Genomic DNA, 19,430 nt, shown 5'->3' with positions numbered 1-19,430 from the left:
AACTTTGCTCTCACCTATTTGGCTTATAAGTTGTCGGAATTGATCTAGGTAGCTTTGCCCATCAGGTGTAAGACCCAACTTCCGTATTCCACGGTTAAACTTTTCCGCCCTTTCAAAAGGATACTAAAGGGACAAAACCAAAAAAAAGTGTTAAACAGATACTATTACTCACATAGCACCATATCTGAGTTTTTATAGGCAATAAGTATTAAAATCGACAATAGTGATATATAAACGTGTGCTCTTAAAAAAAACACTGAGAACGGTACATTGGAGATGCTAAAAAAAAAAAAAAAAAAAGTAAAAAAAATAAACCAATTTCTTTTGTATCTTGTGACACAAATAAGATTTGCATGAGATATAATACATATTAGCAGTTTGTATGGAGACGAAGATTTAAAAAATATATATTATATTAAAAGATTTCAAACCTTGCAGATCATAGCTCTAACACAATACCTGACATTTTGCCATCGGACCATGTGAAACTAAAGGTTGGCAGATGTGCTGGAAAATAGTGTTATGTTTCCAAGTGTTAAAAAAGGCAATGATTTCGAAGAACAAGTTTCAGAAGAACTATTTCTCTATTTAAAGAGCCTGCAAATTGCAACCTTTTATGTGTGGATACAGGGTGAGGGGTCCACGCATGTTGCGTGACGTGTCAAAAATCACAAATTATTGACTTCTCCCCTAACTAAAAAAAAATATACTTAATGCCTATTTAAACAAGAATATAAATCTATACAGGAAGATCACATAATTCTTTTTTTTTTTTAATAGTAATTTATTTATACAGTTTATAGAGATACAGAGTAAAGGAAATCATCTTCTAAAAGCAAATCAAATCAGTATAAAAAGCATCATAACACCAAGAGAAATCGGTCAGGAAATAAACCAGGAAGAACAGCATCCATAAGCAGTACAATAAGTTACAGAAATGATAGCACCGTGAAAGTAGCTTTAATAAACTCTATCACGCACTATTGGTCCCAACAATATTTACCTTTTGATCATTTTGATCTTTAACTTCTCTGAAATAACGAATGTCCTTGATCAGTCGGGACTTGATATGCTCATCGTACATAAACTGACTAAAAATATAGAACTTCTTCCTTAGGAACTGGTATGTGAAGTTTACCTGAAGGACAAAATGAAAATCCTCACTGCAAAATACTGTATTTGGAGAACAAATTACTCCATCGGCAATTTCTCAGTTTGTTTTAAAACAACCAATTAAAACAGACATACAATTTCCCCATAATTTAAACTGGATGGAGCCAATGTGTGGGATTTATAAAAGTCTCACTAACAGCAAAATGAGGCAAAGTTCTATTAGTCGAGCAATCACTGTGGAAACTGAGGGAATCAGCAGGAACATTGCTTTGATAGCCATAAAGACTGCTCCACTTTTTTTTAAAACAATGTCCTCAATCTTCAGTTAGTGGCGCTGGAATACCACCGATGGTCAGTAGAAAATCTAAAGGAATGCTTACAGTTGTACTCATGATCCCTGTGCCATGCGTTCGGATGGAATTGGCGATATGTCGGATGTTGATGGTGTTCAGATGCTTGTTATTGCTGGTCCTCTCCACGAAGATCTTAGAGAAAAAAAAAAAAAAAAAAAAGGAAGGAAGATGAGACATTGTCCGCATGTATCTCCTGGAACCACTGCATCTACAGTATGGAACCAGGCTCATACGGTCATCATAAAGAAGTCACATACCTACCTGATTATTGAGGTTGTACAGGTAGCGGGATACAAACACATGGATATTCCTCATTATTTCCAGAACATCTAAACCCTGAAATAAAAGGTTTTGCATACTATGTAAGAGAGGTTTAGATTTTTTACAAAATGTGTGCATAGCAAGATTTTATAGGGTTTACATTCATTGATGCTTATGGTCTATGTGTCCAACCACAAAATATAAATCGACTAGTAACACTTACATTTTACACCTTTTAGGCCACTAGCAGTAATTAAAGGAAACCCTGCCAAGTATTTTAACACGTGTTCTTTTGAAAGTGCCTTACATTTTACCTATACATTGTGCTAGCAATTTTGCAAGCAAAATGTATATACTGGGGAAAAAACACTTAAAAAAAGCCTCTCTCTCACCGGTCAGTCAAATGTTTGACAAAGACTATCCCAAAGAATTCACTAACAAGAGAGAGCAGAAAAGAACTCCCGCACAGGCAGTACTTCTGCTCCACGCAAAGCAACCACAGTGTGGTTGCCATGGTAACTCCCTCACCCAACGCTGCTAGAGCCGACTGACTTTGTTCAGATAACAACATGCTTGCAATGTTAGCCAGGAGGTTTGCCCTGCTTGGGGACACATGGGGCAAATTAAAGAAGAGAGCAGGAAGAACACGGAGCGTAACGGAGGTAAGTGTTACAAGAAGAGTAACACCCATGAAGATTCTCATGGCGGTGCTGGAGTGGGGTACGGTAGGTGTATCTCAAAAATAAGCATTTACTGCAATATGTATTATTGTGATATATGATATATTCATTTTATTTTGGAGAGATTTAAGCCATTAAAAATTTGCGTGACCGGTTCACTTTAAGAATTGGGTTTAAGCCAATCTGTGAGAACAGGGAGTTATGCTGTTTCATTATCACGTACGCAGACCTAACCCCAACATTTTATTGATACAACTGATCTACAAACAGAATAGTCCAGCCATTTCATTTTGGGGAAACTTTGCATTTTATAGAATGCGCAGACTCCATTATACACAGTAAGTACCTGTTCTAATGTCTGACTTGGTAAATGAGGCTCTGTCATCGTCAAACCATATCGCTGGGTGGCCAAGTTTCGCATTTCACTGTAGGTGGCCCAATCATGGAGAGCAACCGTTGTGAGATTATAAAATGTTTTATCCAGATAGTGTGTCACATAGGCTACAAAACAAAAACACACAGCAAATTTAGACCAGCCAAAGAACAATAAAAGCAAAAGCAGTTGCAAAGTCCAAATAAACAACATTTTAAAACTCTCAAGCAGACCAATTACCACATTTTCCCTTATGTTTTACATGTAAAATAAACAAAAAAAAATTTTTCTCGCTATGGCGCCACAACCATATTCAACACTTTCATATATGTTACTTATCTGTTTGAAATTGGAATAAAATACATGAAACAATGTAAAGAGAAGAATGGAGTAATAGGCGCTCTCTATAGTAACTAACGTACAGGCAGCAGTATACAAACAAGGATTCCCAAACCTTGTGAACAATGTACAGAAAAAGGAAAGGTGTATCCCCCCGCGCCTAGTATATTATATGTGCAAAAAATACATACATATATTCTCAAATATATCCGGAAGGAACCGAACCTCAGAATAAAAACAGAGAATAAAACACAATAGTGCAATACACTAATAAAAAATGTTATTATGGTGGTGAGTACAGCTATATATAATCCACTCACATTTATATGAGCTATAACAGAGCTCAGCTGTGCAGCGCTTGGACGGTACAATCCCCGTCTTAGGATATGTTGTTGTAGTATATGCAGGTGCTTCCAAAGTGCAGTATGCGTGGTATATGCAGACAAAAGGAAAAAATAGCAGCCAATGGTGAAGTAAGTCCCAATAATGGTGTAAATAATGGATAATATTGTACTTACAATTAATAGAGCATGTAACCTGCTCTAGTGTGGTCAGCTTAGGTGGTATAATCCCCACCAAGGATATACCGGATCCAGGAGGTAAAAGAATGAATATAAAAAGTAACTTTAAAAGTATACTTTAATATTAATACAATATAAACAAAAACCATAAAAAGGTATAAAAAGTAATGTCCCACTTAACGCGTTTCGCCTCACAGGGCTTCTTCAGAAGTGTGGTGCAACCTCCTCTCAGATCCGTTTTTATATGGTGGTAGATTGGTGGATTTTCGTCCGGTGTGTTTCTTCTTCCTAGTTCGCGTCGAGCCGGAAATGACGCGGTGCTCGCGTATAGCTGAAGACCGGCATTAACTGATACTGTAGCGCTGGAACGCACGTAACGTCCATGATTCGGCGTGCGTTGCGTTCCAAAAGCGCTCATAAGGGGCCAGCTTAGCAAGATAGAAAGTATAGAGAGAGAAGATATGCCCCCTCTCCATACTTTCTATCTTGCTAAGCTGGCCCCTTATGAGCGCTTTTGGAACGCAACGCACGCCGAATCATGGACGTTACGTGCGTTCCAGCGCTACAGTATCAGTTAATGCCGGTCTTCAGCTATACGCGAGCACCGCGTCATTTCCGGCTCGACGCGAGTGCCGCGTCACTTCCGGTGCGCTGTATGCCTTCCACCGGCACTAGGAAGAAGAAACACACCGGACGAAAATCCACCAATCTACCACCATATAAAAACGGATCTGAGAGGAGGTTGCACCACACTTCTGAAGAAGCCCTGTGAGGCGAAACGCGTTAAGTGGGACATTACTTTTTATACCTTTGATGGTTTTTGTTTATATTGTATTAATATTAAAGTATACTTTTAAAGTTACTTTTTATATTCATTCTTTTACCTCCTGGATCCGGTATATCCTTGGTGGGGATTATACCACCGAAGCTGACCACACTAGAGCAGGTTACATGCTCTATTAATTGTAAGTACAATATTATCCATTATTTACACCATTATTGGGACTTACTTCACCATTGGCTGCTATTTTTTCCTTTTGTCTGCATATACCACGCATACTGCACTTTGGAAGCACCTGCATATACTACAACAACATATCCCAAGACGGGGATTGTACCGTCCAAGCGCTGCACAGCTGAGCTCTGTTATAGCTCATATAAATGTGAGTGGATTATATATAGCTGTACTCACCACCATAACAACATTTTGTATTACTGTATTGCACTATTGTGTTTTATTCTCTGTTTTTATTCTGAGGTTCGGTTCCTTCCGGATATATTTGAGAATATATGTATGTATTTTTTGCACATATAATATACTAGGCGCGGGGGGATACACCTTTCCTTTTTATGAAACAATGTAAAACTATATAACGCATCAAAAAAAAATGCAGAGATTTAATACTTTAAATTCCAAAAGATAAATTATATTCACTGAAAAGGGTCTATTACCTCATTTTATTGACAAGTACAATTTAACTCACCACAGCATATGCTATGGAAGCATTTATTGGAGTGAGGTGTCAAACCAGTTTCACCGTTCAGAAGACTAGTGGTCTATGTGCACAAAACCTCAGGAAGAAAAATTCATTTATAAAAGATGTCAGGTTGTGTCTTGCATTCAGTACACAGTGTTAACTTTAGTCAACTAAAATGTTTTAGATTTGCCGGTAGTTGACTAAAACTAGACTAAAGCTAAAACAATTCAGATAACTAAAATACGACTAAAGCAGTTTTAGTCAAAAGACGATGACTAAAACTAAATTGAGATTAAGAACATTCAAATACAATGTGTGATTATTTTAGTTGCATTATGGTGTGGAAGCAAAATCCATGATTGCCCTCTCACCTTTGATGTCAATAAACCGGTCGAAAAAGCGAATGGGTTTTAATGAAAAGAAGTATGCCAAATCCTTCATGCCGACTTTGAAAGGATTCCTCTCATCGAGCTTAAGGTGAGTATGGACCGACAGACGCAGATCTTTCTCTATCTCTTTACACAACTTGTCCAACAGGTGCTAGGAAACCGTAGATAGACAATATTCGCATTTATATAGCGCTAACATTCTCTGAAGCATAAAAATGTGAGATAAAATTGTTAACAGACAGAAGCGCTAAAGAAAGTCCTGCTCAAATGAACGTACAATCTAGGAGATCGGTCGTAGATTTGTTATTGGCGACTTGATAGATTGTTTAATGTGTTTTTTTTGTTGTTTTTTTTTACATTTTAAAAAATTTAACTTTAAATAAATCAGCTCCTAAACATATGTGGTGAAAAATATATTTTAATCAGTTAGCAGAAATGTTTTTATTTCTTTTAATGTTTAGTGTTAATGAACATTGGAGACAGAAACCACCAGAATATCATTTAACACTTGGAAAACTAATTATGTTTTACTCCTGGAACCAACAACTGGGAACTTTAAAAACAGCTGGAAAGGAGACATTTGCAGCTCTGTTGTTTTGGGCTAAAACATTTTAATCCACTTGTCAACACTCCACAATTAATAATTTAATAAAAACTTAGTGTAAATGTTTTAATTGCTGCGATAAAAGATAGCAAGAAATTGGAAAGGAGAACACGATTTTACTTGTAACCAAGTGAGAAAGAGTTACACCAAATATCCAGATAAAGCCTCTAATCTATGGGACAAATGGGAAAAGGAGTTGAGCAACGTTTCCAATGATGGCCACGTTTGAAAGGCGATAGAAAGGCTGGGGACTCTCGATGACTGGAAAGTTAGTGGTTTATTTTTGTACTGTAGATAATTAAAAAAAAAAAAATACATTTAAATATAGAGTCGCAAATATGAAAGAGGGTGTATGTATTGATGTAATGTTAAAATTCTATTCTTTGTTATTTGTAAAGCAAAAAAAAAAAACTAAAAAAAACGAAACACAATATAAAATAAAAAACACCAGTACAAACTCATTGTAAAATACTGCCAATCCATCCAAAAGCATTACCTCTGTCAATACATCCATGATTTCCTTGTCATAGCACTGCAGTAATAACTTGTAGGAGTCTAAATGTCTGGAATACATCATGGATGGGACACAGCTCCACAACGCACTGAACATAAACTAAATGAAAAGGTTTGAGTTATAACAAAGCATGATATTACTTATATTGGACAATTACTTCATCAATGAATCGTAATATCATGCAAATAACTAGATGTCTAATTATGACAGTCACTGTGTTTAAAAGAATATTTATTAAGGATCAGACTCTGTTCATTACATAAGCACATAACAAGGTATTTATCAGAACTACAAAGCGTAATTGCGGGATGAACGTCTAAAAATGAAGTGATCAGTAGAAAGGGTATCATTGATTCCACACTTTTAAAATACACAAAGGGAATCAACACAGTAAGGGGGACAATATATTTAAAATAAGAAAACTACCACAACAAGAGGACATAGTATTAAATTAGAGGGGCAAAGGTTTAAAAATAATATCAGGAAGTATTACTTTACTGAGAGGGTAGTGGATGCATGGAATAGCCTTCCAGCTGAAGTGGTAGAGGTTAACACAGTGAAGGAGTTTAAGCATGCGTGGGATAGGCAGAAGACTATCCTAACTATAAGATAAAGCCTAATGAACGTATTTAGAAAATTCGGCAGACTAGATGGTCGAACGGTTCTCATCTGCCGTCACATTCTATGTTCTTAAAATAACAAATTTCTATGGTTACCTGCTTCACTGTTTAGAATTATACGACTTAAAACGATTACCAATAAAGTGGATACTCCATTTTACCCATCTCTCTCCCTGCCTTTTTAAGAAAAGCTGGAGGTTCTTGAGTTTTTACACAGAGTAAATTAACCCTATACTATATATATACACTATATTTTTATATAATAACTTACATGTATTCTGGATGCATCCACGGCATGCTCATACAAATCGTCCAAATAGATGGGGAACACTGCTCGGTGCCAGTACAGGAAACAGCAGTCACATTGGGCCCGGACTCTACAAGTAAATCCATAGTTATCAAGAAACAGAAAAGAAGAGCTTAATCAGACACGAAAGCCCAACACCCAATACATGCAGATCATTACCTTTCCCTCAGCTCACTAATAAGATCCAACTTCTTCAAAACAATGAGAAGTGGGAGAAGTTCTTCATCTTTAAAGGTTTTCTACAGAAAGATAATAAAAATGATTGATTTCCAGCATCAGGCCTGACTCTAAAGACAGAGTTAGGAGACGGAATGTTGAGTCCAGTAACTAGAAAGCAGTTGGGCTCATGGCTGCTTCTGCTTCCTGTATATTAGTGACTTACCATCTGTGTTCCTACACTTAATGCCAGGGAAACAACGAGCCTCCTCTGCCGTGTACTTGGTCCATTGAGTGTATTTTCTGCTAACACAAGTGCCGACAGGACGTCTAACCTCTTCTCACTGTATTTCTTGTCGGAGATTACTCTTTTCTGAATAATAGAGGAAAAAAAGAAAAAGTATTAGAAACACAGTTTTAATACTTCTCCAGTTTCTGTAAAAAACAATAGATTTGAACATTTCACTGTTATTATTCTAGTAAAACACATGGAGGGAGATTTATCAGGGTAAAAACAAGTGCAATTCTGGGACAAAGTCCTAAATAAGGAGCAATCACCATGAAATATCGCTGAGCATTGTGCACTTTGCTCCCAGAATAGCAGCTATTTTGCCTTGATTAATCTCCTCCGAGCGATCTGTGCTCCCATAGACTGAAAATGGGAGAAGACACACGCCATGCAGAACAATTTAATAGACAAATTCTGTCCACGTTATTAAAAGTGAAGTTTTGCTTATTGTCTTTTCTGTTTCTTGTAATAAAAAGAAGAAACAAAGGGTGATTAATAAAAAAAAAAAAAAAAAAAAAAAAAAAGGTATTCAGGTACTGTCAATATACTCCAACTGCAATGCCCAGCTACTGCTTCATGATGGTCAGTGACCTTGTAGAGTGCAGTATAGACACAAGCAGACAAAAAAAAAATCATTTGGAATGAATCAAAATATATCAAATGTGCTGATTTAAATGGCATGTGATGTCTAGACAGCTATACATATGTATAAATGAGGCGTTATTTATTAAATATACTCATATTCTGCCCACAGACCATAGATTTCACAGGGAAATTGCAAAGGATGCTGGTTAATATGCAAAAATGGAGCTGTAAGTGGCCAAGCATGTTTTAATAAACAAAATGGCAATACGGGGATATCATTGGGGCTATATAACAGTATGAAGGCCCCTTTTAATAAATATGTCCTTAAAGGACCACTATAGGCACCCAGACCACTTCAGCTCAATTAGATGGTCTGGGTGCCAGGTCCCCCAGGTTTTAACCCTGCAGTGTAAACATAGCAGTTGCAGAGAAATTGCTATATTTACATTGCAGGGTTTATCCAACCTCTAGTGGTTGTCTCACTGAAGGCCACTAGAGGCCGCTTCCGCGATTTTCACTTTGAAAATCACCGTGAGAAGACGCTGATGTCCATAGGAAGGCATCGAGTAATGCTTTCCTATGGGCATTTTTAATGCGTGCGCGGCTCTTGCTGCGCATGCACATTCGGCTCCACTCGGGAGCCAAAGACTGAGGGGGAGGAGACGTCACCAGCGCCAAGGGAGCCCAGCGCTGGAGAAAGGTAAGTGGCTGAAGGGGTTCTAATCCCTTCAGTCCAGCGGGAGGGGGGCCATGAGGGTGGGGGGGACCTAAGGACTACATAGTGCCGGGAAAACAAGTTTGTTTTCCTGGCACTATAGTGATCCTTTAAATTTGAATGATATTCTTATTTTTTATGTTAATACTTACGGTCATGAATATGTGATATTTAGGTAAACGTTTAACAGTTATTATAAGCAAGTAAAACCTTTAATAATAAGAAGGAAAAAAAAGGTAATTTTATGGGCAATGTGGGAGACATTTTGCTCAGGTACCTCCTATATCACCCTTTTTATATTGGTTATGATTTTTATGTATAAGTGTTTATGTTTTGGGGAGAAACCTGAAGAGGATATTCCCTGCCTCTTTCCTTTTTTAAATGGAGTAATATTCAAAGTTGATGACATTGACGTCAGTACCCAATTTGCATGGTTACTAACGCAAGTTATTTTTGCTATCTTATTTGTATGTGGTGTGATCTTTGGCAGAGTTACATAGATATGATGTACAATTTTAGTAGCGGTCTTATTTATTTGGTTAAAAAATAAATAAAAAGTGTAGTTTTGAATATGATTTTCCAGAAAATGAAGATTTAGAAGTTGGATGCATATTATAACAAATGGTACCTTGGCAACAGCGATGGCAGTAAGCGCTTGATGCTGCAAGTGTTGAGTAATGTGGGAAACAGAATCTGCAACCACCATACTTCTTCTGTGGAAAGTGTGTTCTATCGCCTGAAATCACACATCAAACCAAAAACACTTAATGCAGGGAAAAACAAACAAACATGGAATAGTGAATAGCACCAAGATCAGCTTGTTGTAGGAATGGAGCTTGTTAAAGGAACACTATAGTCACCTAAATTACTTTAGCTAAATAAAGCAGTTTTAGTGTATAGATCATTCCCCTGCAATTTCACTGCTCAATTCACTGTCATTTAGGAGTTAAATCACTTTGTTTCTGTTTATGCAGCCCTAGCCACACCTCACCTGGCTATGATTGACAGAGCCTGCATTTAAAAAAAAAACTGGTTTCACTTTCAAACAGATGTAATTTACCTTAAATAATTGTATCTCAATCTCTAAATTGAACTTTAATCACATACAGGAGGCTCTTGCAGGGTCTGGCAAGCTATTAACATAGCAGGGGATAAAAAAATCTTAAACAGAACTTGCAATAAAGAAAGCCTAAATAGGGCTCTCTTTACAGGAAGTGTTTATGGAAGGCTGTGCAAGTCACATGCAGGGAGGTGTGACTAGGGTTCATAAACAAAGGGATGTAACTCCTAAATGGCAGAGGATTGAGCAGTGAGGCTGCAGGGGCATGTTCTATACACCAAAACTGATCATTAAGCTAAAGTTGTTCAGGTGACTATAGTGTCCCTTTAAATCAGTAATACAGTCAAGAGGAAATTGCTTATGAAACAAACATTAATTTATTGGCATAGCTAAGGAGTTGGACAATGCTGGTTTAGATTATCAGCTTAATCAACAAAAGTAAATCACACAAACACTTGGAAACAAATCTTACCACTTTTTAAAACATTATATAGTGCACCATGTCTAAACCCTGAAGTTAGACTTAACCTCTAGTTAGAGTATTGAAAGGGACAATTTAGATCCCTGAAGCACTTCAGCTAAATGAATGTTTGAAGGGTAAATCCTCTATTTATAAAGTGCAGATTTCAATAGAAATTGGTACTTTTATAAATTAACCGCGTTAAAGCAGGTCCTGTTACTTGCAGGTTTGGTTTGCTCAGTGGAGCTGAACTTAAGAGGCAGATAATTGCCTGGAACACCTGCCTTGCAAAGATTTCTCATTGAGATGTATTGGGAAGTCTGTGATTGGACAGTCACATGAAGTCTGGCCGGATTAGAAGGGGAGGACTTTCAAAGGATTCCGACATGAAATTTGCAGATGGTGTAAGTTGTTTTTAGATATAACTCAATTAAAAACTGCATAAGTTAATACAAGCATATTTTCATTTGGGGGTGCAACAGTGATTATTTTTAAGTTTTTTTTTTTGTATTTGAACAGAGGAGTATCTGTCCCTCTCAGCAAGTTTAGTGTTCCAATGTTGGAACAGATACATGATTTTTATCAACATCATCAGGTCCCAAGCAACTGCCCGAAATATATTATTTATTGTAGCGCTGCTTTTACCATTACAGTGAAGACTACTTGCAGACTGGAAAGAGAGTATAAATCTAAAACTTATTCTGTTCTACATTACAAGAACCCTGACCTAACTTTCAAAGCAGACTTCTGTTGAAAGCTTTCAATGGTGGTTTGAAAGATGGTAACTTACATTTTTCTTATCTATTTAAGTGTAACACTGAGCTACAGAGTTGCTGTATGTGCGGATTGCCAGTTAACTCAATGGAGAATAACCAACATTAAAAGAATTTGTAGGACAGGCGGCATTTGCATTACTTACCTTGAGAAGCTCTACAAGTCTACATAATGATTTCACAGATGTTTTGGTCATTGGCTTCTGCATAGACATATACAAGTTCATAGTGGTTTTGATGATGTTGCTAAGGCCACATGCATATAGGAAGCCCTAAAAAATAAACAAATAAAAAATGGAGGGAAAATGTAAAACAAAAACAGGTGAAAGATCCCACAATAAAACTGCCAATAAACCTTAAACTGAAACTTAAGAGCAAAAATCAGCTGTTATGCATGTTATACCTTTTTGGCGTTTGTAGTGTAGTTTTTGGAGGGATAGGGGGGGATCGGTCTCCATGCATTCAGCATGCAAGGACACACGCCCATTCTAAAATAAATCGTTACTGGTATGTGATGTCCCACTCAGTTTATCTGTACAGTTTCTATAATAACACAGTTGTATGGATGATTGAAAGCGCCTGGGGTTTAAGCTACTTGTTACAGTCGCTGAACTTGTCTGTTTTTAAAGTGTGGTGATGTCTGCAATGTAATGAACATTACTGTGCCAAGACTTTTCTACAAAACTAATCTTTTAGTGGACTGTTTAAAACAAGCTGCAGACTGTCATACTAGTAAACTGTATGAAAGGGAAATTCAGCAAAAAAACTATTTTAAAAAAACATTTATATTCAAAAGAACCATACCTGTACAAATATATTACATCTACTGGTCAAATCCTCCGCAAATTTGTCGACTTTCTGTTCTTTTGCCAAAATGGCTTCCATTTTCATCATCCAAGAACTGACAAACACATAGTATGACTGGACATCTCTTGGAGAAAGGGCATAGCATAGAGTTAGAGCAAAATAAAAAGATCCAACTGACAATATAAACATATACTGCAATAAACCTTTATATTATAGATCTGAGCTGTTTGACAAACACGAAGCCACTGCCAGCACCCAAAGCCCAGACAACCTCCTGCCAATGAAATCATGCAGACGTTTCACTTAAAGAAACACTCTGGCCACTAAAAACCTTCATCTGAATTTGGCTAAACTTTATGATTTTAGTTATGGGATTTTTTTTGTACTAATCCATACAAATCTACATAATGATCGACTACGTGCTGGGGTAGCATAGCTCAGGGATTATGGCCTATCACCAACATCTACATTTGGACCATTCCATAAACATTTCAGACTGATCTCATCTACAAAGGCAATCAAAAAGCACCATGTCAAGCACGTATCCTGTATCAATGAAAGCTTAAAGGAACACTATAGGTTAAGGAACACAAACATGTATTCCTGATCCTGTAGTGTTAAAACCACCATATAGCCCCTCCATGCCTCCCTAAATACAGTAAAACCTTACTTGTATTCAAGTCTGCAGCTGCTGCCTCTGATCTGCCTGCTGACATCAGAAATGGTGGTCTGAGCCAATCACAATGGCTTCCCCATAGGATTGGCTGAGACTTTCAAGGAGGCAGATTAGGGGCAGAGCCAGCACAAGTCAAACACCGCACTGGCCAATCAGCATCTCCTCAGATATTAATTGAATCAATGTATCTCAATAAGAAAAGCTCATTGTCTCCATGCAGAGAGTGAAGATACTGATGACAGTACTGCACAATGTGCAGAACTGCCCCAGGAAGCACCTCTAGTAGCCATCTGAGACGTGGACAGCGGAGGTATCCCTAGGCTGTAATGTCAAAACTGCATTTTCTCTAAACTAAGAGTGTTTATTGCAAAAAGCCTGAAGGGAATGATTATACTCATCAGAACAAATGCAATAAACTGTAGTTCTGGTGACTATAGTGTCCCTTTGTCAGTCTCAAAAAGTCTTCCTCAATGTAGAATGGCTGGTATCCATCTAGATACAGTGAAAAAGTGGCCATGTCCACCTTAACATTTAGATGTGGGGCAAGCTGTAGGCATTTGCAAATAAGGCACGGTCTGTAAAAGACATTCACAGAAAATGGAACGCTTAAGAGCTTTCCCTAGGAGAAAAATTCACTTGTGAATATCTCATAAAAGTATTAACTCACTTGTACCAAAAAGGGGACTGCATGGGGATGGTCTATCTGCAGAGTTAAGTAAACTAAACCTAACATTGCTGAGACAGACTGCGTTTATGGACACAATAAAGTCTGAATTATTTTAATTTGGATAAAATGGATACTGGTATTGTGGAAGTGTTATTCCTCATTTGCAATATGCAAACGTAGGTTCCAGGACGTGTGCTCTCCACGAGGACCCTCGGTTTGTGTCAAACTGCTTGAAAACCGTTTAAAACACATGACGGCCATGCAGGCACTATAACCACTACAGAAGACTGCAGAGGCTGTGGTGCTTAAAATCCCATTTCATTCTTCAGAGGGCAGAGATTGCACTTGCACTTACTTGGCTAAGGATTGAGCCCTTGTTTGTAGATAGCTTTCCCTTTGCGCTTTAATAGAATGTAAGCTCTTCCGGTCCAATTGTTTGGCGGCAGCTGGAACCTTCTGTATCAGGAAACTATCCGCATACCAAATTACATTGGCTGTCAAAGTGATTGCTGGTACCTTAAAAAGGATGTAAGTCGGCGTCACTACATGATCCTTTCACAGCTAATTGGTGACGATGAGCCAAACGCAAATACACAAAAATATATGCTACATAGAATCTCACAGAGTTATTCACTAAAGTGAGAATTCAGGGTGAATTAAAAAAAATAATGGTCAAAATAAACAAACTCTAAAAATGCCTGCATGCTTTCCATTCAGCTACCCTGGCCTTAAAATTTTAAATTCGATTTGAATTTACTTAAAAAAAAAAAATCTCCATTGAGTAAATAACCTTGGTAGATAACAGGGATGAGGGGGTTATAATCAGTCTATAAGGGCAACTGTGAATTCCAAGGATTGTTAATATAATGCACACTTATCCCATACATTTATTATATACTTGTGTATATAAAGGTGTGAAACTTAAATGTAGAAAGCCCACCTTTTTTATTTAGCTCTATCCCATAAACTGGCTCTTTTACATTTTGTGCTCCACTTTCTTTGAATAGAATACTTTCATAAATCTGGTTCTACTACTAGCTATGCTGGTATTAAAACAGCGCAGCGTACTGAAACCTCATTAGTATAGGAATGCATGGAATAATATGGGGTCTTTAAAGGGTTTAATACACATCCAAGTAACAAAATAGAATAATCAACACGCCACATATAACAAGGATTATACCTTTTTGCAGACATCCAGGAGAGATTTGTAAAATTTCTTGTCCACAGTGCGAAAGATTTGGAAGTAAAGAACATAGAGGCCACACAGCCCTACATATCGTTCGCGCTGCTCCATTTCAGAAGCTTCCCCTTTAGAGACAGAAAAACAGACCACATTAAAACGAATGAACAGACCACTGACTCTCTAATCGATTTATTAGAATATAGGACTTACCAAGTTTAAGTTCTACATTCGAGAATATTGTTCGAATGTTGTGTGCAAACTCTTCTGCAAAAGTTCCATTCTTTGACACAGAAACTCCTCCATTTGTAGAGTCAAACTGCTGCTCAACACATCCCTGTATTAAATGCACTATTCGTTATAAAAGGTTTACTGCACTAAATGTTTTGTTTTTTTCCTTTATTTGTTCAGAAAGACCAACATTAATGGAAATAAGAGAAGTATAGGAAAGTATAACAGTTCACAGTGCTGCACTAAACATATGCACTCCTGTAATGAAAAGGGAGGGGGGAAGCCTTTTCGGATTATGGAGCTTGAATAAGTGCTGAGAGTTCCGATAAACTTATCATGGGGGTGTAAGATTTTAGGAAGAAAGGCTTGAAAACGTTGTAGTAGTTAGAAAAGACATTAGTTAAAAAGGCACCTCTTAGGGGATAAAACACACACACACAGTACAAAAGAGGTCACCTATTTGGAGTTGGATAGTTTGTCTACAAAATTAGTAGTAAAAACCAGCTGACACAAGACAACTACACAAACCCAAATCACACCAGGTTATACCCGCCTAGACAATATATCTTAAAGTACGCAGAGTACACACCTGTAATTAAACTAACTGCACATGTTCAACAGCAGAAACAGACGTGTGAATGGCTGAACTCACTAGACTTGAGCATTTTTTCAGCTTCTATTACTTGGTGTCATTAAAGATTGTATTGTCAGTTTATAGGTACCTGGAATAGCATGCCATCAAGCAAGTGGCTCTCAAGCTTTAACAGAAGTTTCTCGAACGGCTTCAGTTTATCTTCCTGTATTCCAAATTTGACAGGGTTATGATGGACTGATTTCAGCAACCTATTGAAAAAAATAAAAATGACGAAAAGATGGGGGCAGAAAATAAAAAGTACACAACACAAAACAATCAAACTCATGTTTCTTTTACGGTCTACAGAAATGGGACAAAGGGAATAACAAATATCATGTAAAAAAAAAAAAAAAAAAAGCCATGCCTTTGTCCATTGTATTCAAAATAACTTCATTCCAGCAGACATGGCTACTGCTAGAGGTTTTAGATACACAATGTTAGATTTGTTTGGCCCTTAAGGGATCTTTTGTAGTAGAATTCTGCAGCAGAGTTTGCAGGTCATACACTTTTTTAGTGGAGGAGTGAGACTCCTGGAGCATCACTAAACTACTAGCTCAATGCTATCTTACCTCATTTGCCTTTTCTATTTGGACATAATTATTCATTCACATCAGCTCCCTAGTTCCTTGCTCCATTTTAAAAAGTTTAGCCCAGATTTGCACTTTATGCTACAACATATAACGGGTTATTTACTAAAGGTGGTAAAACATCTCCAAGCCAGCTGTGCTTTCAGTTCAGCAATTTTGGTCTATAATTTAAAATTAACTTTGCATTTCTGACAATTCTCACTTTAATGAATTACTATGCTAGAATCTGCCTCAATCCTACCTTTTATACATGGTCCAGTGATCCTTCAGTGTGGCGTGATTTTCAATAATTTCATCCAGGGTTAACAAGACAGTCAAGAGCTCGCCCAGGTGTTCATACATAGGCTGAATATAAAAAACAAAAAACAGCATTACATTTATTGTGAAATAGTACGGTAGAACGATCAATATTTTATTGTAAGGATATTAAAACTAGATAACACAGTATAAGTGCATTAATATTTGGATATTCCTCCCATTCTTCTGGGCATTTACAAACATCTGCACAGGTCCGTACGCATGTCATCAAGTGATCTAAAACGTTACTCCAATCATAACCAACACAGCCCGCAATTCAAAGAGTATCCTGACCTGGTTCTCCAGTAATGGGGCACACAGTCTACTAACGGCATGCCTCCTTACCTGGGTCATTGACAGGCTTTGAAGCTCTCTAGTAGTTTGTTGGCAAACCTCCTGCTTATACATCCTTCTACAATCATTGCCTCAAAACGTCAGCTGAATGCGCTAAGCCAATGACTGACATTCTGTGCAATAAAAGCTGGACAGAATCAACGCTAGCAATCTGTAAGTCTAGATCCGGGCTGGTTGATGACACCCCAATGACGCTGTTGGAGGTGGAGTTACTGCTTTGGCAGCAGAGGGGTTAAACTATAACATGCATTTTTAGCAATTGAGCCATTTTAGAAATGTTTTCATGTGAATTAAAATTGGTGTTTTAGGGGGCGTGGCTTGGCGCCGAACAAGAATGGCGGCATAATCCCCGCGCTCTGAGCCCTGCCGATACCAGCCGCTCACATCAGCACAAACAGAGACCTAATGGGCCGCACAAAACGAGGCACCATGACCCCCACCACACCGAGGACGCAAGGTGAGGGTCCGTCCTCCTCCATCCGCAATTACCTGCACACGCCGGGGATCCTCGCCTCACACCACGAGGCATCCAACATGGCGCCCTCCTCACCGGGCTCCACTGTCTCTGAAGACAGCCTGCTCACTGCCGCCGGCTCCCGAGATCAGGGGACTCCCACGCCAGACTGGTATGCCCTATTCTCCTCCCTGCCAAAAAAAGAGGACCTCCAATCCGCTGTGCAGGAGGTTAAAGCATCCCTGAGAACAGAAATTGCTTCCCTGCGCACCTCTCTGCAAGATTTGGAGGGAAGAGTGACAGCGCTGGAAAATGCTGGCCCCACAGTGCAGGTACACCACCCCAACCCCACTTATGACAGGCAGCTCACTGACCTGCGGCTCCATGTAGAAGACCTAGATAATAGGAGCCGTAGGAACAATATTAGAATCAGAGGGCTCCGCGAACCCATAGGCCCAGAACACCTAAGGGAGACATTGATCCCACTGTTTAACCTCATACTGCACAGACCCCCAGAAGCACGTCTATACATTGATCGGGCGCACCGTGCCCTCCGCCCAAAGCCACCTCCATCTGTCCCACCGCGAGATGTAATTTGCTACATACAAGACACTCAGCTAAAGGAAGATATCATGAAGGAAGCAAGGGCGGAAAGGTCTTGGCGGTACAAGGGCCAAACGGTGGAGCTGTACAACGACCTCTCCCACCTCACCCTACAAACCCGCAGAGCCCTCCGCCCGATCACCACGCTGCTCCAGGACCACCAGATAAGATACCGATGGCACTTCCCGTTTGCGCTCACGGCACGCAAGGACAACACGGAAGCCACAATCCGGCTCCCAGCGGACGTTCCCATTTTCCTGGACACCTTGGGACTGCCGGCCACCACGGTAAGGGACTGGACTGACTGCCCCCTCAATGAAAGCTACCTGGGCAGACCGGTGGCCCGCACGTTGGAAGCGGAAGGGCCGGTCGGGGATACAATACCACCCCACCAGGGCGCCCATGAAGAGTAATACACGGAGCCCCAGTGGCGGGTGCACCAGTTGAGAAACACAAGAACTGCCCCGCGAACCATACAACGCACCTTACCCCTTGGACATGGACATACAAGGACAGCCACGACCTACACGGAACAGGACAAGGCTACGCCGAACCTACCACGGTCCATCTCCTAACCTTCCCCTTCCTCGGTTCACATGGCAGCCCCGACAGCGAGAAGGCCACCTGTGCTTATACGGCCTCCTTACACTAAGCAGAGACTCTGGATGTCTAGCAATTGGGACTATGGGGTCCTTACCCCGCTCTGGGTTTTTTTTTTTTTTTTTTTTTTTTTTTTTTTTTCTCTCTCTCCTTCCCCCTACCAGCCAGAAGCCGGAGCTGAAGGGGCTCTTCATGGGACTTGTAGAACTGCCGCAAAGCAACGCAGACCCACATGGACGTGGTATCGTATCACTGCAATGCTCTGTAGACTATTCTCCCTGCACTGGGGGGGTGGGGGGGGTGGGGGGCTGAGGAAATTAATGCCGGACAGGGAAGGCTGACTGCAACCCCACCAATCACGGAGACCCGCACACCGGGACCACTGACAGGCACTCACACCACACCGCCAGACGGAGTTCACAAAGACCATGACAACATCCCCACGACTCTAGGACGACTCCGACCCTCTGACACCTAGACTACCGACAGACAAACTCCCCCCCGCAGGGGTCCCCACGACACTCAACGGACTGGACATACCAGCACTCAAAGCCAACGGACGGATCCCCCTGACCTAACCCTGACCCCGTACCCATGGGCTCACCCCCCGAGCTGCCGGCAGTCCTCAGAGGGGGACACCAGGAGCCCGAACCCACTTGCCTCCATAACCTCTCCCCCCGACCCTTCCCCACAACCCCGACCCACTACTGATCCCAGCCCAACGAGACCTCGCTACGGGAAGGGGAC

The 19,430-nt window shown here is 39.7% G+C and overlaps 1 protein-coding gene across 1 annotated transcript in view; it reads right to left on the bottom strand.

The window, feature by feature from the left end:
- Window positions 1-19,430, bottom strand: part of WASHC4 (WASH complex subunit 4) — a 62,503-nt gene that overhangs the window by 15,612 nt on the left and 27,461 nt on the right. Inside the window, exons 9-26 of the mRNA XM_063447223.1 lie at window positions 16,617-16,720; window positions 15,877-15,997; window positions 15,137-15,260; window positions 14,924-15,051; window positions 14,096-14,256; window positions 12,395-12,521; window positions 11,737-11,862; window positions 9,926-10,033; window positions 7,935-8,081; window positions 7,712-7,791; window positions 7,517-7,622; window positions 6,608-6,724; window positions 5,490-5,658; window positions 2,754-2,908; window positions 1,728-1,802; window positions 1,494-1,598; window positions 1,004-1,138; window positions 15-123 (exon numbers count right to left, since the gene is read on the bottom strand). Coding sequence (XP_063303293.1) covers window positions 15-123; window positions 1,004-1,138; window positions 1,494-1,598; window positions 1,728-1,802; window positions 2,754-2,908; window positions 5,490-5,658; window positions 6,608-6,724; window positions 7,517-7,622; window positions 7,712-7,791; window positions 7,935-8,081; window positions 9,926-10,033; window positions 11,737-11,862; window positions 12,395-12,521; window positions 14,096-14,256; window positions 14,924-15,051; window positions 15,137-15,260; window positions 15,877-15,997; window positions 16,617-16,720 — 2,197 coding nt within the window. The remainder of the gene's footprint in view (window positions 1-14; window positions 124-1,003; window positions 1,139-1,493; window positions 1,599-1,727; window positions 1,803-2,753; window positions 2,909-5,489; window positions 5,659-6,607; window positions 6,725-7,516; window positions 7,623-7,711; window positions 7,792-7,934; window positions 8,082-9,925; window positions 10,034-11,736; window positions 11,863-12,394; window positions 12,522-14,095; window positions 14,257-14,923; window positions 15,052-15,136; window positions 15,261-15,876; window positions 15,998-16,616; window positions 16,721-19,430) is intronic.

This window comes from Pelobates fuscus, chromosome 3 (assembly GCF_036172605.1).
Source record: "Pelobates fuscus isolate aPelFus1 chromosome 3, aPelFus1.pri, whole genome shotgun sequence".
Lineage (NCBI taxonomy): Eukaryota > Metazoa > Chordata > Amphibia > Anura > Pelobatidae > Pelobates > Pelobates fuscus.
The sequence above is the reverse complement of the archived record's forward strand: the minus strand, read 5'-3'. Positions and strand labels throughout refer to the sequence as shown.